The sequence below is a fragment of the Grus americana genome, chromosome 5 (genome assembly GCF_028858705.1).
Source record: "Grus americana isolate bGruAme1 chromosome 5, bGruAme1.mat, whole genome shotgun sequence".
NCBI lineage: Eukaryota > Metazoa > Chordata > Aves > Gruiformes > Gruidae > Grus > Grus americana.
Window position 1 is genome coordinate 28,752,143 of NC_072856.1, and position 18,190 is coordinate 28,770,332.

The 18,190-nt window shown below is 46.3% G+C and overlaps 1 protein-coding gene across 1 annotated transcript; it reads left to right on the plus strand.

Annotated features, from left to right (window-relative positions):
* The first annotated feature begins 511 nt into the window (after positions 1-511).
* On the plus strand, positions 512-12,879 carry DLL4 (delta like canonical Notch ligand 4). Its single transcript, XM_054828086.1, has 11 exons — positions 512-1,346; positions 1,473-1,736; positions 2,167-2,224; positions 2,982-3,251; positions 4,345-4,405; positions 4,514-4,644; positions 6,034-6,203; positions 7,273-7,492; positions 7,950-8,658; positions 9,434-9,542; positions 10,999-12,879. Exons 1-11 carry the CDS (start codon positions 1,293-1,295, stop codon positions 11,002-11,004), a joined length of 2,052 nt encoding a protein of 683 aa, XP_054684061.1. The 5' UTR covers positions 512-1,292; the 3' UTR covers positions 11,005-12,879.
* Positions 12,880-18,190: the final 5,311 nt, after the last annotated feature.

An 18,190-nucleotide genomic window follows, 5' to 3' on the forward strand; every position in this document is an offset into this window, starting at 1 on the left:
GCGAGCGCCCGAGTATCCCCCTTGCCCGTGTCTTTTGGGGGGCCGGGGCAGCAGCAGGATAGCAGGGCCCCGTCCCCGCCGCCGGCCCGCCAGCCTCGGCCAACTCGCTTCAGCGCTCGTTTGCCACCGATTTCCTAAGGGCGACGGAGCGCCTGCAGATCCCCGCCGTGCCCGTCTCCCTGCCATCACCCGCCCCGCTTGCCCCCTTCCTCGGTGGGTTTCGGCGCATCGCCGTTAGCCGCGGTCAAGATAACGCCGGGGACGGCTGTCGGTGCGCCGGGCCTGCGGCGCGGGCGTCCCAGAGCAAGCTGCTGCGCCCCGGAGGCGGCGGCGGGGCCGTCCCGGGTGCCCGCATGTCGGGCAAGCGCGGTTTTACTTTTACTTTCCACCTGGGGCCAGCCCTCGCCAGGCAGGGCAGCTCCTGCCCGTCGGCCCCGTCGCGGCTGCAGGGCGCAGCGCCGCACTGCCCCGTCCCGCCGCCCCGGGAAGAGCCGGGGAGAGGGCGGGCGGGAGGCACGGGACGGGACACACGGAGCGATCGGGGTGGGGGGAAAGAAGCAAGCAAACAAACAAACAAATTAACAAACTGACAAGTGTGTTTTTTAAACATTTCATCCTCTATTGTTCGGTCGCTCTGTGGAGAGGGTCTGATTTTCGAGGGAACTCTCGCAGTGTGAGCGCCGTAAATATCTCAACAGATGCTTGGCTCGTTCGTAATCAGCTCGGCTCCTCGGCGGGCAGCGCGGCAGCGGCGACGGCGGCAGCAGGGTATTAATTCTGGATATGAGGGCTCTCCGCAACATTTGGTTCCTTTTTTCCAGAAAGGAAAGATGGAAAAGGGGAGGGATCGCCCGTGAGTCTGACTGACAGTTTACATAATGAGCTTGTGAGGATGCGAGGCAACTATATAAACAGCTCGAAGGGAAGCAAGTTTTCCATTTACTGAGCGCTGTTAGCACCGGTTAAAGGAGGAGCGGTTCCACACTAAGCACTCCCCTCCGCGTCTCTCACCAAACCCACCCGGCTTTGGAGTTTATAAAGGCGACGGCAGCGACCAGAGGTCGGCGGTTGGCTGCAGGATTAATTCCCAGAAGGGGACGGATCGACACCTGGATTTTACCTTCCGATTTCTGCTGGTGCTCGGGGAATATTTGGAAGAGCAGGTTGCTCCAGGAGAATCGCCGTGACGCCCCTCTTTTCTCCCTCGACCGAGAAGCGCTTGCTTGGACGATTTGAGGAATACAGGAGGAAAACTAAACCCACTAAGAACTGGAAGCTTGAATAACACAAGGATGACAGCCTTGCGCATCTTTGGCTTGACGTTTCTGTTAATGATTTTGCAGCAGGTAATCGCACATCAAAAAAAAAAAAAAGGGTTCGCGAAATGTAAAGTGGGTGATGGAAGCAAGTTTGCATGGCAAAGCCGGGGTAAGGTCTGATTTGGCTATTTTGTGTGTCTCCCCTTTGTGCAGAGGGTGTCCGGCTCTGGCGTCTTCCAGCTGGAGCTGCACGAATTCGTGAATAGCCACGGGGCTCTGGCCAGCGGGAAGCCCTGCTCCCCCCACTGCAGGACCTTCTTTCGCGTTTGTTTGAAGCATTTTCAGGCAGTGGTTTCCCCGGGCTCCTGCACTTTCGGCAGCATCATCACCCCGGTTCTGGGAATAAACTCCTTCAGCATCAAGGATACGGAGAGATTTGACAGCCCCATTAAGTTGCCCTTTAACTTCACGTGGCCGGTGAGAATCCACTTTAAACCCGATCGCGATGGTGGGGCAGGAGGGCGGCAAGGGAAGGCTGATCGCGGCGCGCTGGTAATCTGTAATGTAAACAAACTACTTTCGCCTTTAGACTTATTTCCAGAACTTCCTTTAAAGGGGGAAAAAAAAAGAGAAAGAAAAATAGGAGAAAGCGCATCCAGCCCAGAAACACTTACGATAATGTTATTAAGAGAAATAAAAGCAAAGGGGGGCGGAGGGGTGTATCCGCGGTCTGCCGGAGCGAGAAGGGGAAGCGCGTAGCCGCTGGGGAGAGTGCCTATGCGGGGCCCGGCGGGCCGGTCCGAGGCGGGTGCCGGGCGGCTGGGCTGGGCAGGGCAGGGCAGGGCAGTGTTGGGGTGCGGTGGGGTGCCGGGGCGCTGGGCTGACGCTGCTTTCTCCCCCTCCGCAGGGCACCTTCTCGCTCATCATCCAGGCCTGGCACGCGCCCGCCAACTACCTGCCGGAAGGTGACTACGGCCGCGCGACGCCGGCAGGGGGCGCCCGCACCGCGGGAGCGCCCCTCGCGCGCCCCCCCCCCCGTCCCACCCCCCCTTCCCCAATCCCGAAACGGTTAACGGCCGCCCCCGGGTCAGCTGTTTATACTATAACTCCAGGGCCGGCTTTATCCCACCATCAGGAGCCGGTCCCCCAACGATATCCATCAGGGGCCGCTTTGATTCTGCCCCGGCCTAATCTCCAACACAATTGCGTTTCCTCCGGTTTATTTTTGGCGTGGGAAAGCGAGGCGGGCTGCGGTGAGAAAGCCGGGAGGCTGCCAGCGAACCCCGGCCGCCTTTTCCTGTATTTTACACCTTGCTCGAATTCCGCCCTTTGGAAAGGAATAATGGCTTTGGGATGTTTTTCTGAGCGGAGAGGAAAAGGATATTTCACGGCAGCCCTCGCTTTCAAAGGCCCCTCCGCTGAGCCCCCCTCGGCCGGGGTTAGCGCTCCCGCCCTGCGCGCCCCTCTGGCCACCTTTGTACGCGGGGCATACCCTTACACACATATGTGTATATAGATATACATATAGATACACACACATATGTGTGGGTATCTATACATATGCGAGCGGAGGGGACCACGCTCCGCTCCTCTCCGGCGGGGCAGGGGGTGCCTCGCCGCTCGGGGCGGGTGGTTTTCGTGGCGCGGCGGTGGGGACACACACACACGACACGTTGCGGGCGGTGTCCGTTGGTCCCTGACGCGGGGTCCGCTCTCCCGCAGGCTCCCGGCCGCCGTCGGAAGATTGGCTCATCAGCCAGATGTCGATCCAGCGGTCGCTGTCCGTGGGCGAGGACTGGTCGCAGGACGTGCAGAGCGGTTCGCAGACCCAGCTCCGCTATTCCTACCGGGTGGTCTGCAGCGAGAACTACTACGGCGAGAGCTGCTCCCGCCTCTGCAAGCGCCGCGACGACCGCTTCGGACACTACGTCTGCGAGGCGGACGGCAGCCTGGCCTGCCTGCCCGGCTGGACCGGCGAGTACTGCACCGAGCGTAAGTGACCCGCCGGCGGGCGGCAGCTGCGCGCGCCGCCGCGACGGCCGCTGGGCGCGCGGGGGGGAGCGGGGCGGGGCGCCGCCGGCAACGGCTGCCGCGCGAGGCGGAGGGAGGGGGCTCCCCGCGCGCCCCTACGCCGGCCTGGTCGCCCCCGGGGCCGGGGGGAGAACCGGGGCCGTGGTGGGCCCGTAAGGGAGCCTGGAACGTCACCCCCGTCGGCTTCCCTTAGGCCCTCGTCTGCGGTAATGGGGCGTTGGCGTGGGGCAGGGATGCCGCCCGAGAGCCCTTTGAGGAAACCCAAACCCCCGTGGCGTCAGGGAGCTCATTTGACCAAGGGACCCGGGACCCAAAAGCGTGTCCCCTTGTCCAGTTCTGCCCGCTGGCCTGACCCTGGTTGTAGCTGTCTTTGCGGTCAGTCCTCAAAATGCGGTGGCTTCAACAACGCCGTTACAAAGCATTGCGCGCGGTTACCCGGTAGGCTCTTGGGGCCATGTTTTCATCCTGACCTTTCCACTCTGGAGAGAGAAAGTTGCACGCTGAGGACTTTGCCCCTTTTGGCTGCAACTACCAATGCTGTGCTTCACCTCTGCGAGCGTTAGCAGCAAAGAGCGAGCTAGCAGAGAAAGGATCTTGGCTGATATCCCCGAATCAGCGATATCTATTCCAAGTTAAAATGCTAGCAGCTTGCCCACACAAATGCTTCCACGGTTCCTGCTGCCAGAAGAGATGAGACAGGTGTTGCGGTTTAGTAGTGGGAATCTTGGGGTCCCGTTGGGTTTTTTCAGTCTTTCCTTAGCACAAGCCAAAGCCACCTCCTCTTGCTCTTTTTCTAGCAAGAGTTGCAAGAGTTCATGTTTGTTGTATAAACAGAAAAACTAAAGGACAACTTGTCAAATGTTGGCTCTCCTTGTTCACTTCCTCCTGCTCCAGAACTCCCCGTACTGAGAATTTTTAAAACAAAGCTTTGAAAGTGCAAAACTGGTTTTCAAAGTATTTTTTTTAAAGCTGGCATTTCCCCTTTTAAAAGTGTATTCTCTAGCGCCATGTGTATTTACCTAAACATTTCTGCTTTTTTATGTTCTCTTTGTAGCCATCTGCCTGTCTGGATGTACTGAACAGAATGGATATTGCAACAAGCCTGGAGAGTGCATGTGAGTAGATGGCAATTGCAATCTGAACTTCAGTTAAAATGTCACCTTGTAATAGAAACTTAAACTCTTTTCCATGTCATTAATGTTTTAATTTGACTTTTCTTTTAGCTGTCGTCCCGGTTGGCAAGGCCGCTACTGTGATGAATGCATTCCCCATATAGGCTGCCGCCACGGGACTTGTAAAACACAATGGCAGTGCATATGTGATGAAGGATGGGGTGGCCTCTTCTGTGATCAAGGTTAGTTCTGAAGGTTGTTCTCATGACTCTAGATTGGGTATTCCTCAGTACTGGACTAAGGAATCTGACCCATCGGATCTAGCATTAAATTTCCACGGGGTACATGTTCATAGGCATTGGTTTGTACCATAGCTGTCTTACCTACCAATATTTGCAGTAATTTTGGTTGAAAACAAGCAAACCATTTTGGTACCTGCTGATTTTCTCCTGAAAAAAAACCCCACAACAAACCAACAACCTGGATGAGTGTTGAACAGGCAAGTTTTTTGCCTGCTCAAGCTAAGTTTAACTTATTCCCTGTACAACTATAACAATTTACTAAACAGTTTCCAGCAGCAGTAAACACCGTCATTTGGGCCTTCCTTATTTTGCATACAAGGAAGTTAACTCATGTGATAAGTCTGGAGCATGAGAGAAAAATCATGTAAGCAAGAATGAAAAGTACAGGTTCCATTTTAAGGTACACCAGACCACTTCCACCTATTCAACCCATTGAATCACTGAACTGTAGCCAGCTGAGCAGTCATGTCCTCAAGGCCATATATGCACTGCTGGCACTGAGATCATTAAGTCCTCAAAGCAAGCTAAGTGTTTTCAAGATAGTTATAGGGTTAAGATGGCAAAGTCTGAATTAAGCAGGAAAAGTGAAGTTGCAGATTTTTTTTTCTGCTCGTAGTTATTTATTAACCAGTTGTATTCCAATTACTCTATGGTATTTATAGAGATAATAAAGATTTTCTATGTATGTCCTATGAACTTGTGTGCTTAACCTCTGTCTCAAATTTGAAGGAAAAAAAGGACCGTCAAGCTTGGTGGAGCATTTAGAGAGTTTAAACTACTAACATTCATAACAAGGGAGCATGGTAAATAAACAATAAAAGATTTCTAGTGCTGGTTTAAATCTCCAAGCCAAAAACATTTCCTCCCTGCCTCCCCTTGGCAGCACACTTTTTAAAGGTGGGGCTAACTGTTTAGTATGTGACATGTTGCACACAAAGCGTCTATAGTGCTGTGTCTTTCGGAGAACACACACTTGCGAACTACGTTTTCCAACTTGGCATCTAAATCCCATTGCAGCTAATGGGTTTATGCACACAAAAAAGGGAGAGTATACCAAAGTACTAAGAAAGTTAAATTTTTGCCAGGTCCCTCAAAATTCAGAGCCCATGTATTAAAGTGATGGATGTGGAGAAATATCTAAAATCAATGATATTCTGAAACAGCTGATTATTACTGATAATAACCTGCATAATCATCTCCAGTATTCCTTTTGATAGTAAAATGAAAGACTTCATTGAAAAAATCTTTTTTGTTGACTAAAGCATTTTTGTATGAATGTCTTTTCCCAGCTGTCAAAGATGTTTTCTCTAACTCCTGGTACCTTTGCAGATCTGAACTACTGCACTCACCACAGACCATGCAAAAACGGAGCAACTTGTATGAACACTGGCCAGGGCAGCTATACTTGTTCATGCAAACCTGGCTTTACCGGTGTTGACTGCGAACATGAGATCAGCGAGTGTGACAGCAATCCCTGTAGGAATGGCGGTAGTTGCACGGTAAGGGCATTTTAAATGTAAAGTCCTTGTGTGAAGCAAGCCCCAGTATACCTTTTCAATAATGGTTCTGTAACCACATAATGGGAATTCGATAGTGCACAGGTTCATTACTGACGCTCACAACTATCATACTGAACCCTTCCCGAGAGGTGTCAGGGGAGGAAGTCTGTTACAGGAGGAGATGTATCATCTAGATTAGAACTAGTCAACTGATCCTTAGGTTTCTGTGGCAGCCATTATGAGAGCTTGGCAAGATCCAAGTTTGGTGAGGGAGCAGATCTGTAAACAATAAGCTTCTCAAACCAAGGTTCATACAGAGATGCGCTAAGTCTGTATTTTAATAGCAACTAAAAGAAAATTTCTGCTTCCTTCTTTGGGAGTGTAGTGTCAGACAGTATGAGGGCAATCGGCTAAAACACTTTCTGTGACACAGGGTTTTGCATTTTTAGTTTCCTGCAGTCTAGTGGTTCAAGTGTGTTTTCAGACCCAGTCAATGATTGATTCTACCTGTTGATAAAGACTGATCGATTATAGATATCAAATGTAATCTGATGCACATTTCGATTAAAGCTATTGGCACAAGACCCTAGCTCCCTTCTCTCAGGGCTTTGGACGTGGAAAGAAGAAACAGTTTTGTTGTGATCTAAGTGGTGGGACTTATCCATGGCAAAGCAAAGTAAGCCCCTGTAAAGAAAAGGGCTCTCATGCTGAGGATAAATGGCCTGATCACAGCTGTGTAGGTCAGCCCATGCCATTCTGCTCTGGGAGGACCTCGAGGATCCCATTAGACAGTAGTGGTGTTAGAAATGTTTTTGTCTAGCTGCCTGTAGGCTCCCTACAACTGCATCTGCTCTGCTTGTGTAGTCGCACAATTTCTCCTACATGCTGAGTACAGCCGATTCACAGCTCTATCCCTGTGCAGTTATTTACTCTCCAAATGTTGCTTTTGCCACATCAGAACATGGATGAGAAGGGACTGAAGAGCACTCGCTGCCGACCAGAAATAAGCGTGCAAGCAGCTATCATTTGGTGCCATCAAATAACAGTGGCCTAATGTTGTGTTTTGCAGGATATGGAGAATGGTTACCACTGCCTGTGCCCCCCTGGCTACTATGGCACTCACTGTGAGCACAGCGCTTTGACGTGTATAGATTCTCCGTGCTTTAACGGTGGCACATGCTTGGAAAAAGAACAAGGGGCCAGCTACACTTGCATTTGCCCTTTTGGCTTCACAGGGTCAAACTGTGAAAAAAAAGTAGACAGGTGCACAAGCAACCCGTGTGCAAATGGTGAGTTTTTTTATCAAAAAACCTCGTGTGTCTGACTCGTTTGTGCTTTTCAGTGCAGAAGTGATAGAAATCCAATCTGACCTCTACTCTTCCTCTAATACATTAGTCCTCTCCCCCGCTGTATTCCACATCTACCCTAATTTTAGTCTCTTGCTGGGGGGGGGCTTTCACTGGCATTTTCTATGCAACAAAACAATGCAGGTTTATCATGTGATGCAGAAGATGGCAGAATTAAGTAAATTAAATTAAATTAACTTTATTATATATTTAGAAGAGGCACGTTTTTAAGGCATGGTGATACAATCAGGTAAACTACAAGGAACCTTTAGATGTGCAGTTGTTTTGTAAAATAACCTCCTCCTTCTTGAGATAGTACAAAATGCTAACCGGGGAGAGGTTTAGGTTTCTGAGTGAAGTGCATTGCGGACTAATTTTTATTTTTTTTTTTATTCCTCAGATGGTAATTGCTTTTACCTTGGTCAGATTCGTGTGTGTCGTTGTCGGGCTGGTTTCTCTGGTCAGAAATGTGAGATAAACATCAATGATTGTGCCCGGAACCCATGTTCCAATGGGGGAACTTGTCATGACCTGATCAACGATTACACCTGCACATGCTTGCCAGGCTACAGTGGCAGGAACTGTGACATAAAAACCAGAGATGAATGTGCTTCTGGGCCATGTGAGAATGGAGGCACATGCTACAGCGGACTTTATAGTGCCAACTTTGTCTGCTACTGTCCTTCTGGCTTCATGGGCAACCGTTGCGAATTGCCAGTTTATTCAGTGCCGGTTACACTTCCTCCTAAACCAGTTCCCTGGATCGCTATATCCATGGGAGTGGGGCTGGTGGCTTTGCTCATACTGTTCTGCATGATAGCAATGGTCATCAGGCAGATGAGGATGCACCCAGAGCAGGACTTGGAGACAATGAACAACCTGTCTGACTTCCAGAAGGACAATCTCATTCCAGCTTCCCAGCTCAAAAACACCAATAAAAATAAAGACCTCGAAGTGGACTGTGGGCTGGAGAAATCAAACTACAAACCCAAGAATCATAAACTGGACTACAATCTGGTAAAAGACCTGACAAGTAGAGGGACACAGGAAGACAAATATTACAAGAGTGAAAAATGTTTAGGAGAAAAGTCTCCCCTCCGACTACACAGGTGAGAATGCAGTCTTCCTTCTAGTCTTTCTTAAGGTCCCTCATCTTCATACCAGTCTAGAAGCAGATGAGAAAAAGAAAGCAGATGAGATGGGGAAAAAGAAAGTTCGAGGAGATAATATACAAAACAAACCAGAGCAAAGCCAGGAATCTTCATACTGGAGTATGTGTGTCACAGCCAAGTGGTAGCCTTAGCTAAGTCAATTAAATTGAGTGTTTGTGCAGGGTGCTGCTGGCGTGGGTGCTGTGAAGGGAAACAGGAGTGGCTAGGTCAGTGGTGAAAGTAAGAAGTGTCTTTCCTTCCTCAATAGATCTTGGAGGAACAATAGTTAAGGCACATAATGATTAAAAATAAGTATTTCACTTATTAAGAAGGCAAAATGATCTGCTTACTGAGAGGAATGATAGAGTATAAATAACTACTTTTTCAAGAAAAGAAAAGGGCAGGTATTCACTGGCTCATCAGTCTTCTGATACATGTACTGAAAGTCTCATGTGAGATCTGCTTGTGGCTGTTTCCCTGAGGGATCTGAGGAGCATACTATTAGGTTGGACATGGCAGAAGCATAGGAAGACAATAGGCTATTCCTTACTTCCGCTTTTCTAGTGGAAAAATGTCCTGCCATCATATAGAACATGTGAAACTTCATCCTCTGCACTTCCTTCCCACACCTCCACAGCTATCTCATTCCACCCCTCCATATTCATGGTAGATTTTGAGAGTCAGGCTTGTTACGTTAGTCAACTAACATTCTTTTCTCTCTGCCCTGCCTTAGTGAAAAGCCAGAATGTAGGATATCAGCGATATGCTCTCCGAGGGATTCAATGTACCAGTCTGTCTTTGTGATAACAGAAGAAAGGAATGAGTGCATCATAGCCACAGAGGTAAGTAAGTATGCATGTGGATGGGCATAAATTCACAAAGTAAAGGGCTAAATTATCCTTTAGAATTGCATCTGAGAAGGTTACTCTATGTCCAGGGATCCTGGATGCTTCCCAGCATTCACCTCTCCTCTTCTGTGTCCCACAGTGAACATACAGTAGGGAAAATAAAGAAATTAGCAGCTCTGATTTTATTAAACCAGAGATTTTGAGCTTAGATAAGTCAGTGGGAGAGGAAAGCACAGAACATCAGCCCATAAAAATTCAGTACATGGTAGGACTATTTCCTCTTAAATAGGTAGTCAACAAAAATGGAAATAATAATCGTTCATAGGCCCATTGATGTAAAGCCACGTTTTTTTCCCATGACTACAATGGATAATCTGTGTTCTGTGGAAACAGGCAAAGCTATAGATTTCCAGCAGAAGATGTAAGGTAGCTGAATGTGTTAGTGGATAGGCATAACAGCCATTTAGGAAGTCTGTAATAAGGCAATTTCAATCTCTTGGTGTTTAAACTCCAGCTATATATTCTCTAACAGAAGTTAACGCAGTCATTGATAAACACATCTAGATTCTGACATTATATTGAAAAGTCAGAGGACAGAGAGATGAAAAAGGAAGGGCCTAGCATTGAACTAAAGATTATAAAAAGCAGCTATTGAGGATCCAACCAGTTCCTGAAGAATTACTGACCCTTTGGAAAAAGGCTAGGTGGAAGTTAAAGGCAATTTGACATTAAGCAATACCTGCTTTCTTCAGTGTAGCCATCTTTAGGACTCGTTTCAGACTCCGGGAAAGACTAAGTGTGCTGTGCCACATAGCAATGATCTGTGAAGTCAGATCTGCAGGATTCTGTCTCCCTTGCCAGTGTGGATATCAAATTGCCTCTTGAAGGCAAGCTAGAACACAAGTCAACCAGCAATATTAAAAGTTTAAGACTAAGTGAAAGGATTTTCAAAGATACAAATGACAGCTAGACGCTTCATTCCCTTTAACTGACCTAAATACCATATCTTCCTTTGAAGATCTTGCTGACCAAAGCTAGACTCCCAGATTGACTTCAGGCATCTTCAGAAGTATTTTTCTTTTCAGAATGACAGTCCCTGAAACCTCTCTCCACATCATTCAGGCTTAATGCTTCTGAACACAAGTTATTTAACTACACCATTTGCTTTTTACAGACTCATAATGTTAAGCACCCAGATTTGTAAGCATTCTTCCCCTCAGGCCAGGTAGAGAGGCTACTCATCATACAGCCAACTTTTTTTTTTTTTTTGTGCTGGTGATTCTTCATCTCTGGACCCAGCCAAAACCATTGAATGCTGATAGTTGAACTGCAGCAATTTCTGGCTTAAATTGTTTTGGTTTGACATACTTGAATTACAATTTGTTGGTTGTGCAGTACTCTGTATGCTGTGCTTCCTTCACATTCCTGGTATTATTTTATATCCTGACAGGTATAAGACTGAAGATCAGCCCATTTGCACCTCAGATTTGGTAATGCCAGTAGATGGACGTTCCTGCTGCATTGTTTACAATTCAGAACTGGATTGGACTGTTTTTAAATACATGCAACTTGCTGCTCTCAGGCGGAGGATGGAACTGGGTGAACTGGACAGACTGTGAATTTACTGAAAGATGCAATACGCCTTTTTGTTCTTACTGCCCTTGTTTGATGTTTGATACCAGAAATCTCATTGGCTGTAGAAGAAGGGAGGCAGAGGGAAGAGAGAGGGGTTAAAAATGTTGTTGTTTTAATTTGTTTTTAAAAGATACTGAGGCCAGTTCCTCATGGACAGACCCCTGGCTTTCCAGAACTCTGGTTATGGGAGGTGCTGGTAGATGAGGAGGCACTTAGCTATCACAGATGTTGCCATGGAAGGTGTGTAGAAAGACACATTGCTATGCAGATAATGGATACAGTATAAACGAGGTCTCCATTTTTTTTCTGGGTTTAAAAGTGCCTAAAATGTGTCAAGAGAATCTAACAAGCCCAAACAGAGACTTGACTGCTCTTCTTGCAGTTACCTGAACAGTATTGGGCAGGGGTGGCTGATACTTCCTGCTACGCATCTATGCGCGTGTCCTCTCTCCTGCTGCATGTACCGGAGATGGTGTAAGGGGCAAGAGGAGGAAGGAAAGAGGAATACTGAATTTACATGTCATCTCATTTGGTGATGCTTTGGAGAAATGATTGACCTAAGCCACAATATGGGACAGGATTTCTGTGGATTTAAACATTTGAAAAGGAAAAATTGTGATAAGGAATGTGTACTGCCTCTTCCCCATTGATAAGGAGGAGGCGTGATCCCAGCTCTATTCAAAGCCTTACAAATGCGTTTAAAATCAATCAGCTCCTAGAACCTTTATGTGCTGAGCTGTCTCAGCTCTTTTCATGCCCTTTGCACTACCAGTGATTGTGAATAGACATGACTTTTTTCTTCTCTTTCCTCATTCTCTCCCCCTTCCCCACCTTACTTTGACACAAATTTGGGGGTTTATGTCGTGTTTCTGAATTAGGTGCCACATTCTACTGCAATGAGTCTCAAAAATGAAGCTGTTACTTTCTGAAGGAGAAGAAGCAGTGTGACCCCCCCACACACATTCCTCCATCTGGTTGCAAAACTCCAACTCCTGTCTTTCATCCCAGTTCCAAACACCCAATAGCGAAGCACCCACTGAGACACCCTCTGCCAAGACAGGTGGAGATTAGAGTTAGAAGGTTCAAGCCTCATCCTGTTTCTTTCATACCCACGGAAAAGGGGAAGCCTGCCCCTGGAAACTAGAGGTGTGCAGAAGCTTTTTTTCTTATATCCACATGTACAGCAATAACACCGGACGCTGCAGTGGAAAGTGCCGTGACACTAAGGAGATGAGACCGTGAGGTGGAGCAGAATGAGGAGGGAGGAAACAAGATCTCTTCAAAGAAACCTGGACCGTGCTATCTCTCGGACAGCGATATTCCTGCCCTTGTAAATCCTGTTGTCGGACTAGCCCATCTACTGCCTTGAACTGTGCAGACAAGACCCCTTCATAATGTCCACTACTGACCTTCTGCTCTGACCACATAGGACCATTTTGAAGATGACCTTCAGAAATCAATAATATGGGTTTTAGTTTGTTTGTAGTTTATTTTGAAGACTAGTATTTCAGTAATTTAAAAAAAATCAGAAGCACTGAACTTTCTACGTTTTATAACATTATTTTGTATATAATGTATATTTATAATCAAAACAGAAGTGTAAATATGTTTATTACTGCTCATGTAATGTTTTTAATGTGATGACAAAGTTTGAATTTTATTTTTTTTTTCAAGCAATGAAAATACTTTCCTGTTACTACAAAGTTTATTGTGGTTTGTCCTTTTACAGTTCAGGTTCCACAGTTCTGTGACAGCCAAGGTTCCTTGAAGCCCCAGAAGTAAGCTTGTCTGCCTGCTCCCTGCAGTCAGCCCTGCATTTACATTTTGCACACCAACTGCTGTCAGCTGCTTTTTATAAAACAGTGATACTGTTAACTGATGTCAACAAAGTTGTTCAGCTGAGTGGCATTCATCTGACAGAAAAGTTATACATATTTATATTGTGATATATAATATAATATTTAAATTATATGTGTACATACATATAATGACTGAACTGTCAGGAAAGGTATTTTTATTAACGTTTCACTCTTCCTCTTCCATGACAACTTGCGGCATGGGAGATACAGATTTAATACCATTTCAAAGTGGCTTAATAAATGTGCTGGCTTGGGGTTCACTTGCAGAGCAAGCTATGATTACTAAGTTTTTTTAATCCCATTTCTTTAAATACTTTCAGTAAGACCCAAATCTCACCCTCAGGTTACTCTTGCACAGCATCTACATCTACACTTGCAAGATGATATCCTTGTTTGTTTGACTGCAGTGGGTAAGATTTGTCTTTCACTTGTGGGATTAGGGGAAGATTCAGGCTTTCTCCTCCTGAGTTCCCTACGCTACACCAGCAACCATGTCCTCCCAGGGCATCACAAAGTCATTATCCTCCACAGCCCTTTTGGAGGACATTTCCACCAAAAAAAAAAAAAAAGTGTAAAAAGCACACTTGTATAAAACACTCCCAGCAGGTTTAGTAGCCTTTGAAGCACATACATTTACAGACAATTAAATCTCTCGCTAGATCAGCTAGGTGCAATACAGCCAACATCTGAATGCACAAAAGCAAAAACTATAAGAACAGGAAACTACTGCTGCTCTATTTTAAAACCAGACTTTTTTTTGTCATTGTTGTTGACAAAATGTCAAAAAAGCATCTTAGTGTTGGATGTCTTTCCTATCCTTCCCCAAAATAAAATCTAACCAGAATTTGCTAGTGGGTTTTTTTTTTTTAAATATGAAACAAAAAATGCCTGCTGGGTTAAAAAAGCACCATAACAAATTATTTTCACTTTGTCATTAAAATACTGCAAATAATGGTTTATAAAGGTCCTTCTGAGTGTATTATTGAGGTTACATAAATACTATTTACTTTGGATGGTTTTGTTTCTCCCTCTTCAGTTCTTAGCGAAATTAACTTTCAAACCCCAGCCAATTTCCCTGGCTACCATAAAAATAAATTTAAGATGAAACTCAGAAATAAAAAGCCACCTCCCCCTCCCCAAACATTCACCCTGTAGAGCAAATTATGAAAAACAAGCCATTGACAAAAAGCCGAGCAGATGCTCCCTGCTTGCAGTCCTTCCTCGGCAATGTGAAATAAACCCAACAGATGCCTCTCTTAATTGAGCACATGGATTACATACACACATGCACTCTGTCCTGCTTAAAACAAAACACACACAAAAATCAAACAGGAAAATAGCCAGAGAACTCTTCCCAAAGCCTGGGCAAGCAGGAATGCTAAGACCAAAAAAGACTCAGCTCTTCCTGCTCAAAATGAGACAGGAAACCATATCCATAGACAGAAGGGAGCTGAAATCCATTAAAACCCCTGGACCCGATTATGTAGATCCCACAGGGTAAAGCAGGTACAACACATGCCTTTGTGTATCCACACAGGCAAGAGGAAAGAAAAAAAGCATCAGCTTACAAGGAAATCTGTGAATATTTACTGGAGGCCGTACTGCACTATGCAGCTACCAGAATAGATCACAGATCCTACACAGGAAAAACAGGAGCGGTGCCTGCTTCCACACAGGAGGAGATGGAAAGCATATGTGAACCTATGCACATGTGCACATCCCCAAGTCCTTGCCAAAGAAACTACAAGCAAATTAGCTGAATGCATAATATGACCTGGGTTTAACCCATGTCTTTGGCCAAAAATTTCCCTACTGAGGACTGCCATGCACGGACTGCTCACCAGCCTGCGTCCCTCGAGGTGAGTGCATCTCTGAGCCACAGCGTATGAACTCACTAGGAGGAGCTCTGAAATCCTTCCGGGCTGTAAAGACTCAGCCTGAATTTCAGAGATTCCTCTTGAGGACTAGAGATGATGCCAGGACCATAAACGTACCGACAAATGATGCCTTGTCTCTTAACAACCTTATAGAGTTCTCAGACCCAGCTGTACAACTAACTTCTCTCAGCATAATTTGCACCAGCTATGGCAAGATTATGGATTTGGCTCGAAGACTGCACCTAAACTTGGCTTTCAGTTTTAAAAGACTGCACAAACTCATTTAAAAGCAGTGTGACAGAACCACAGTTTTAAGAATGGACTCTTGACTTTGAGAAACTCTTTGGTGTTTCCTTGTATTACCACCTGGGAGAAACTATTTCACGGTCACGCAGAGCCCTTCAGTCTAAATAATTTCAGAGCTGGACTGAGTGAGAGGGGTGCTGCTCCATGCAGCGCTTCGCTTGAGTTGTTCCATGTTCGGTTCCAACCCTTCATCATTTACCTCTTTAATCAGTCTGCTGATTAGGGGAAACAGATGCCAGGATATACCCGTAACTATAGCACCCACTGGTGCTGAGACAACATGCAGCAGGACTGTGCTGATGCAAACACAGCCCAGGGCATGGAGTTTAGTAAGGTTAGGGTAGATGAGGGATGCTTGTAGAAATTAAGCTTGATACAGGAACGTGCCTAAAATGGGATAAAATGCAGAATGCATTTTATTATGCACAATACTTGTCCAGCAACAGCCCTCAGCCTTGAAATAGCTGCTGAGAAAGCCTAAATTAGATATTGTGCAATTGCAGCCATCTAGCTTCTAGATGAAACTATCTCTGCAAAAACGCCTATCAAGTATTTTCATTGCTCCTCAGTCTTTTTTCATTAGTTCATGCTAAAATAAGAAAGGCACAGCAGGTCACTCACAAACCTGTACTATGGTGGCTTAAGCGACAGTTATGTATCTATGTTTGCTTGTCATTCCCTTATCTCACATACCCGATCCATAAATGCATATTGATTTTACGCAGTAGATACGACACTCCCAGCGCATTGTGTTCACAATCCAAACTCCAGTTGTGGAGAACTGGCATAACTCAGTGGCCCTCTGCCATGCTTCACTATTTTCATAACTTTAATTTTACAGCCTCTCTGGAGAGTCAACATCAACATTTCCCCCCCCTCCACACTCTCTAAGTTTTGCCAGCTCAGCTCCCAGAGCTTGCAGGTAGTGACCGTGCTGGCCGGTGACGCCCAAAGCAGTGAGATTTCGCCTTGATCACTCTTGCGCCTGCTCTAACCCTGCCTGCTCTGCTCTCAGACCTTGTCTGGGCAACAGTGTGACTCAGCACCATAAAACTACCCTTTCTTTTTCTCCTCCCTTGGCTGGTTTTATCGCCACCACCATCCTCGCTCGCCTTTCCCTCTGCAGCTTTGGGGTACATTTCTGCAGCACAGTGGTCTGTCATGCTGCAGGGTTAGGATGGAAGTCTCTGATTCACCAGGTAAATGATTGTGTACAAAGCAATAATTTGAGGTGCTAGAGCAATTGTTCCATGCACAGCATTTGATTCCGGGGACCAGCATGTATCTTTGTGGTGGTGGAGGGTGTCCCTGCCCGTGGCAGGGAGGTTGGAACTAGATGATCTTTGAGGTGCCTTCCAACCCAAACCATTCTATGACTCTATGATTCGTCCCTTCCCTTTTAAATCTTGATGACAGAGCATCACCTTCCCAGAGGTGCTCCCTTCTCCACAGCTGTCCCCTCCAATGATGCAAGGAGGAAGAGACAACATTGATCTGCTTACAAGGCTCACCCAGCAGTCATTGCCACCCAGAGGTCTTCACTGCCTTCCAGCAACCCTCCACACACGTCCCCAGGGGACTCGGTGGTGACAGGCTCTGTGCAGCTCTCCGCTGGGCAGGAAGAAGAGCAGGTAAAGTTTAAAAGTGCAGGGCACGGAGTGGACTGGAAAATAATTCCACCTCATCATCTTCCCCTCTAACTGGGTCACTCAGGGCTTCTGACTGACATGTCATGTGAGAGAGGAGACCTAACAGCTGAGGCAAATAGACCGTTCCACATCTGCAGACAATATAACCCTGGATGTTATGTGACCTGTGTAACACAGATGATCCCACGATTACTTTATCCCTTCCATACACTGTAGAACAGTGATGGACCTGCCTCTCACACAGGTAGCAGTGTAGTATGTAACTACCACGGAAGGGCTTAATCCTTCTTCATTTTTCCTCTGTAAGCGTCGTGTCTCTCCTCCTGCCAACCAAGATGGAGACAGTGCTCAGACTCCATCTATCCCTGCAGCCACCGCACCCTGCAGGCTGCCCTGCATGGAGCCCAGGTCATTTCCAGGAAGAGTCCCAGGGTACAAAACAGCACCGTGTTCATAGCCATGTTTTGCAAATACGCAGATAAATGAGGAAAACTGCCGTTTGAGGAGAGGCTGTTTGGTGATGACATCTTTTATCTGTACTTTATGACTTATTTGTTGAGCTGTCGCTGGCTTCACAGTGGTTTTGTTGATTACGTTTTTAATTAACTGTTTAGAAGGTCACACAGGCACCATGTTTGTTTTTATAAATTAAACCAATTTGTATTTAACATCCAAACAGATCTGCTGAGAGTTACCTTTATAGCTGGAGAGACTATCACCAGTCAGAACAGGATTTGACCATTCCTGGCACCATGCAAGAGCTCTGATGATCCCTATACTTGGGCACACAGCTCCCACGATGGTTTGTGAGCAGGGTCAAAATTCCTGGTACAAATATGAATCACAGTGCATTTGAAATTCCTTTTCTATTAGCACTGTTTCATATTTGCCTTACGTTTTCTGCTCTGGCAGAAAATGCCAAAGCACTGCCAAAACATTTTTGTTCCTGCCCATAAACTCATTTGTTCTCTGGAAGATTGTCAGCAAAGAAACACAAGACAATCAGAACAAAATGTATTTGGGGGCTGGGAGGGAAACACACACGGGATAAAAGTGTGATAATTACAAAAGAAATGGCCCTGCTCTAATCCCCTCTTTCAATTCAGCCCACCAGGTCCTGGTGTTAGCTTCCTCATCAATACCTTCTCCTCCTGTCACATCTCCTTATAGCACAGAGGCTCTTTTCTTCCTTCAGACCTCCTCCCCTCATGAAGATTACACTGATTTTTCACTCTATTAATGGTATTTACATTTGTCATAAGTTGCTTAGGAGGAGGTTTTTGAAGTTCTCCAAAGCTCTAGATACAATTCACAAT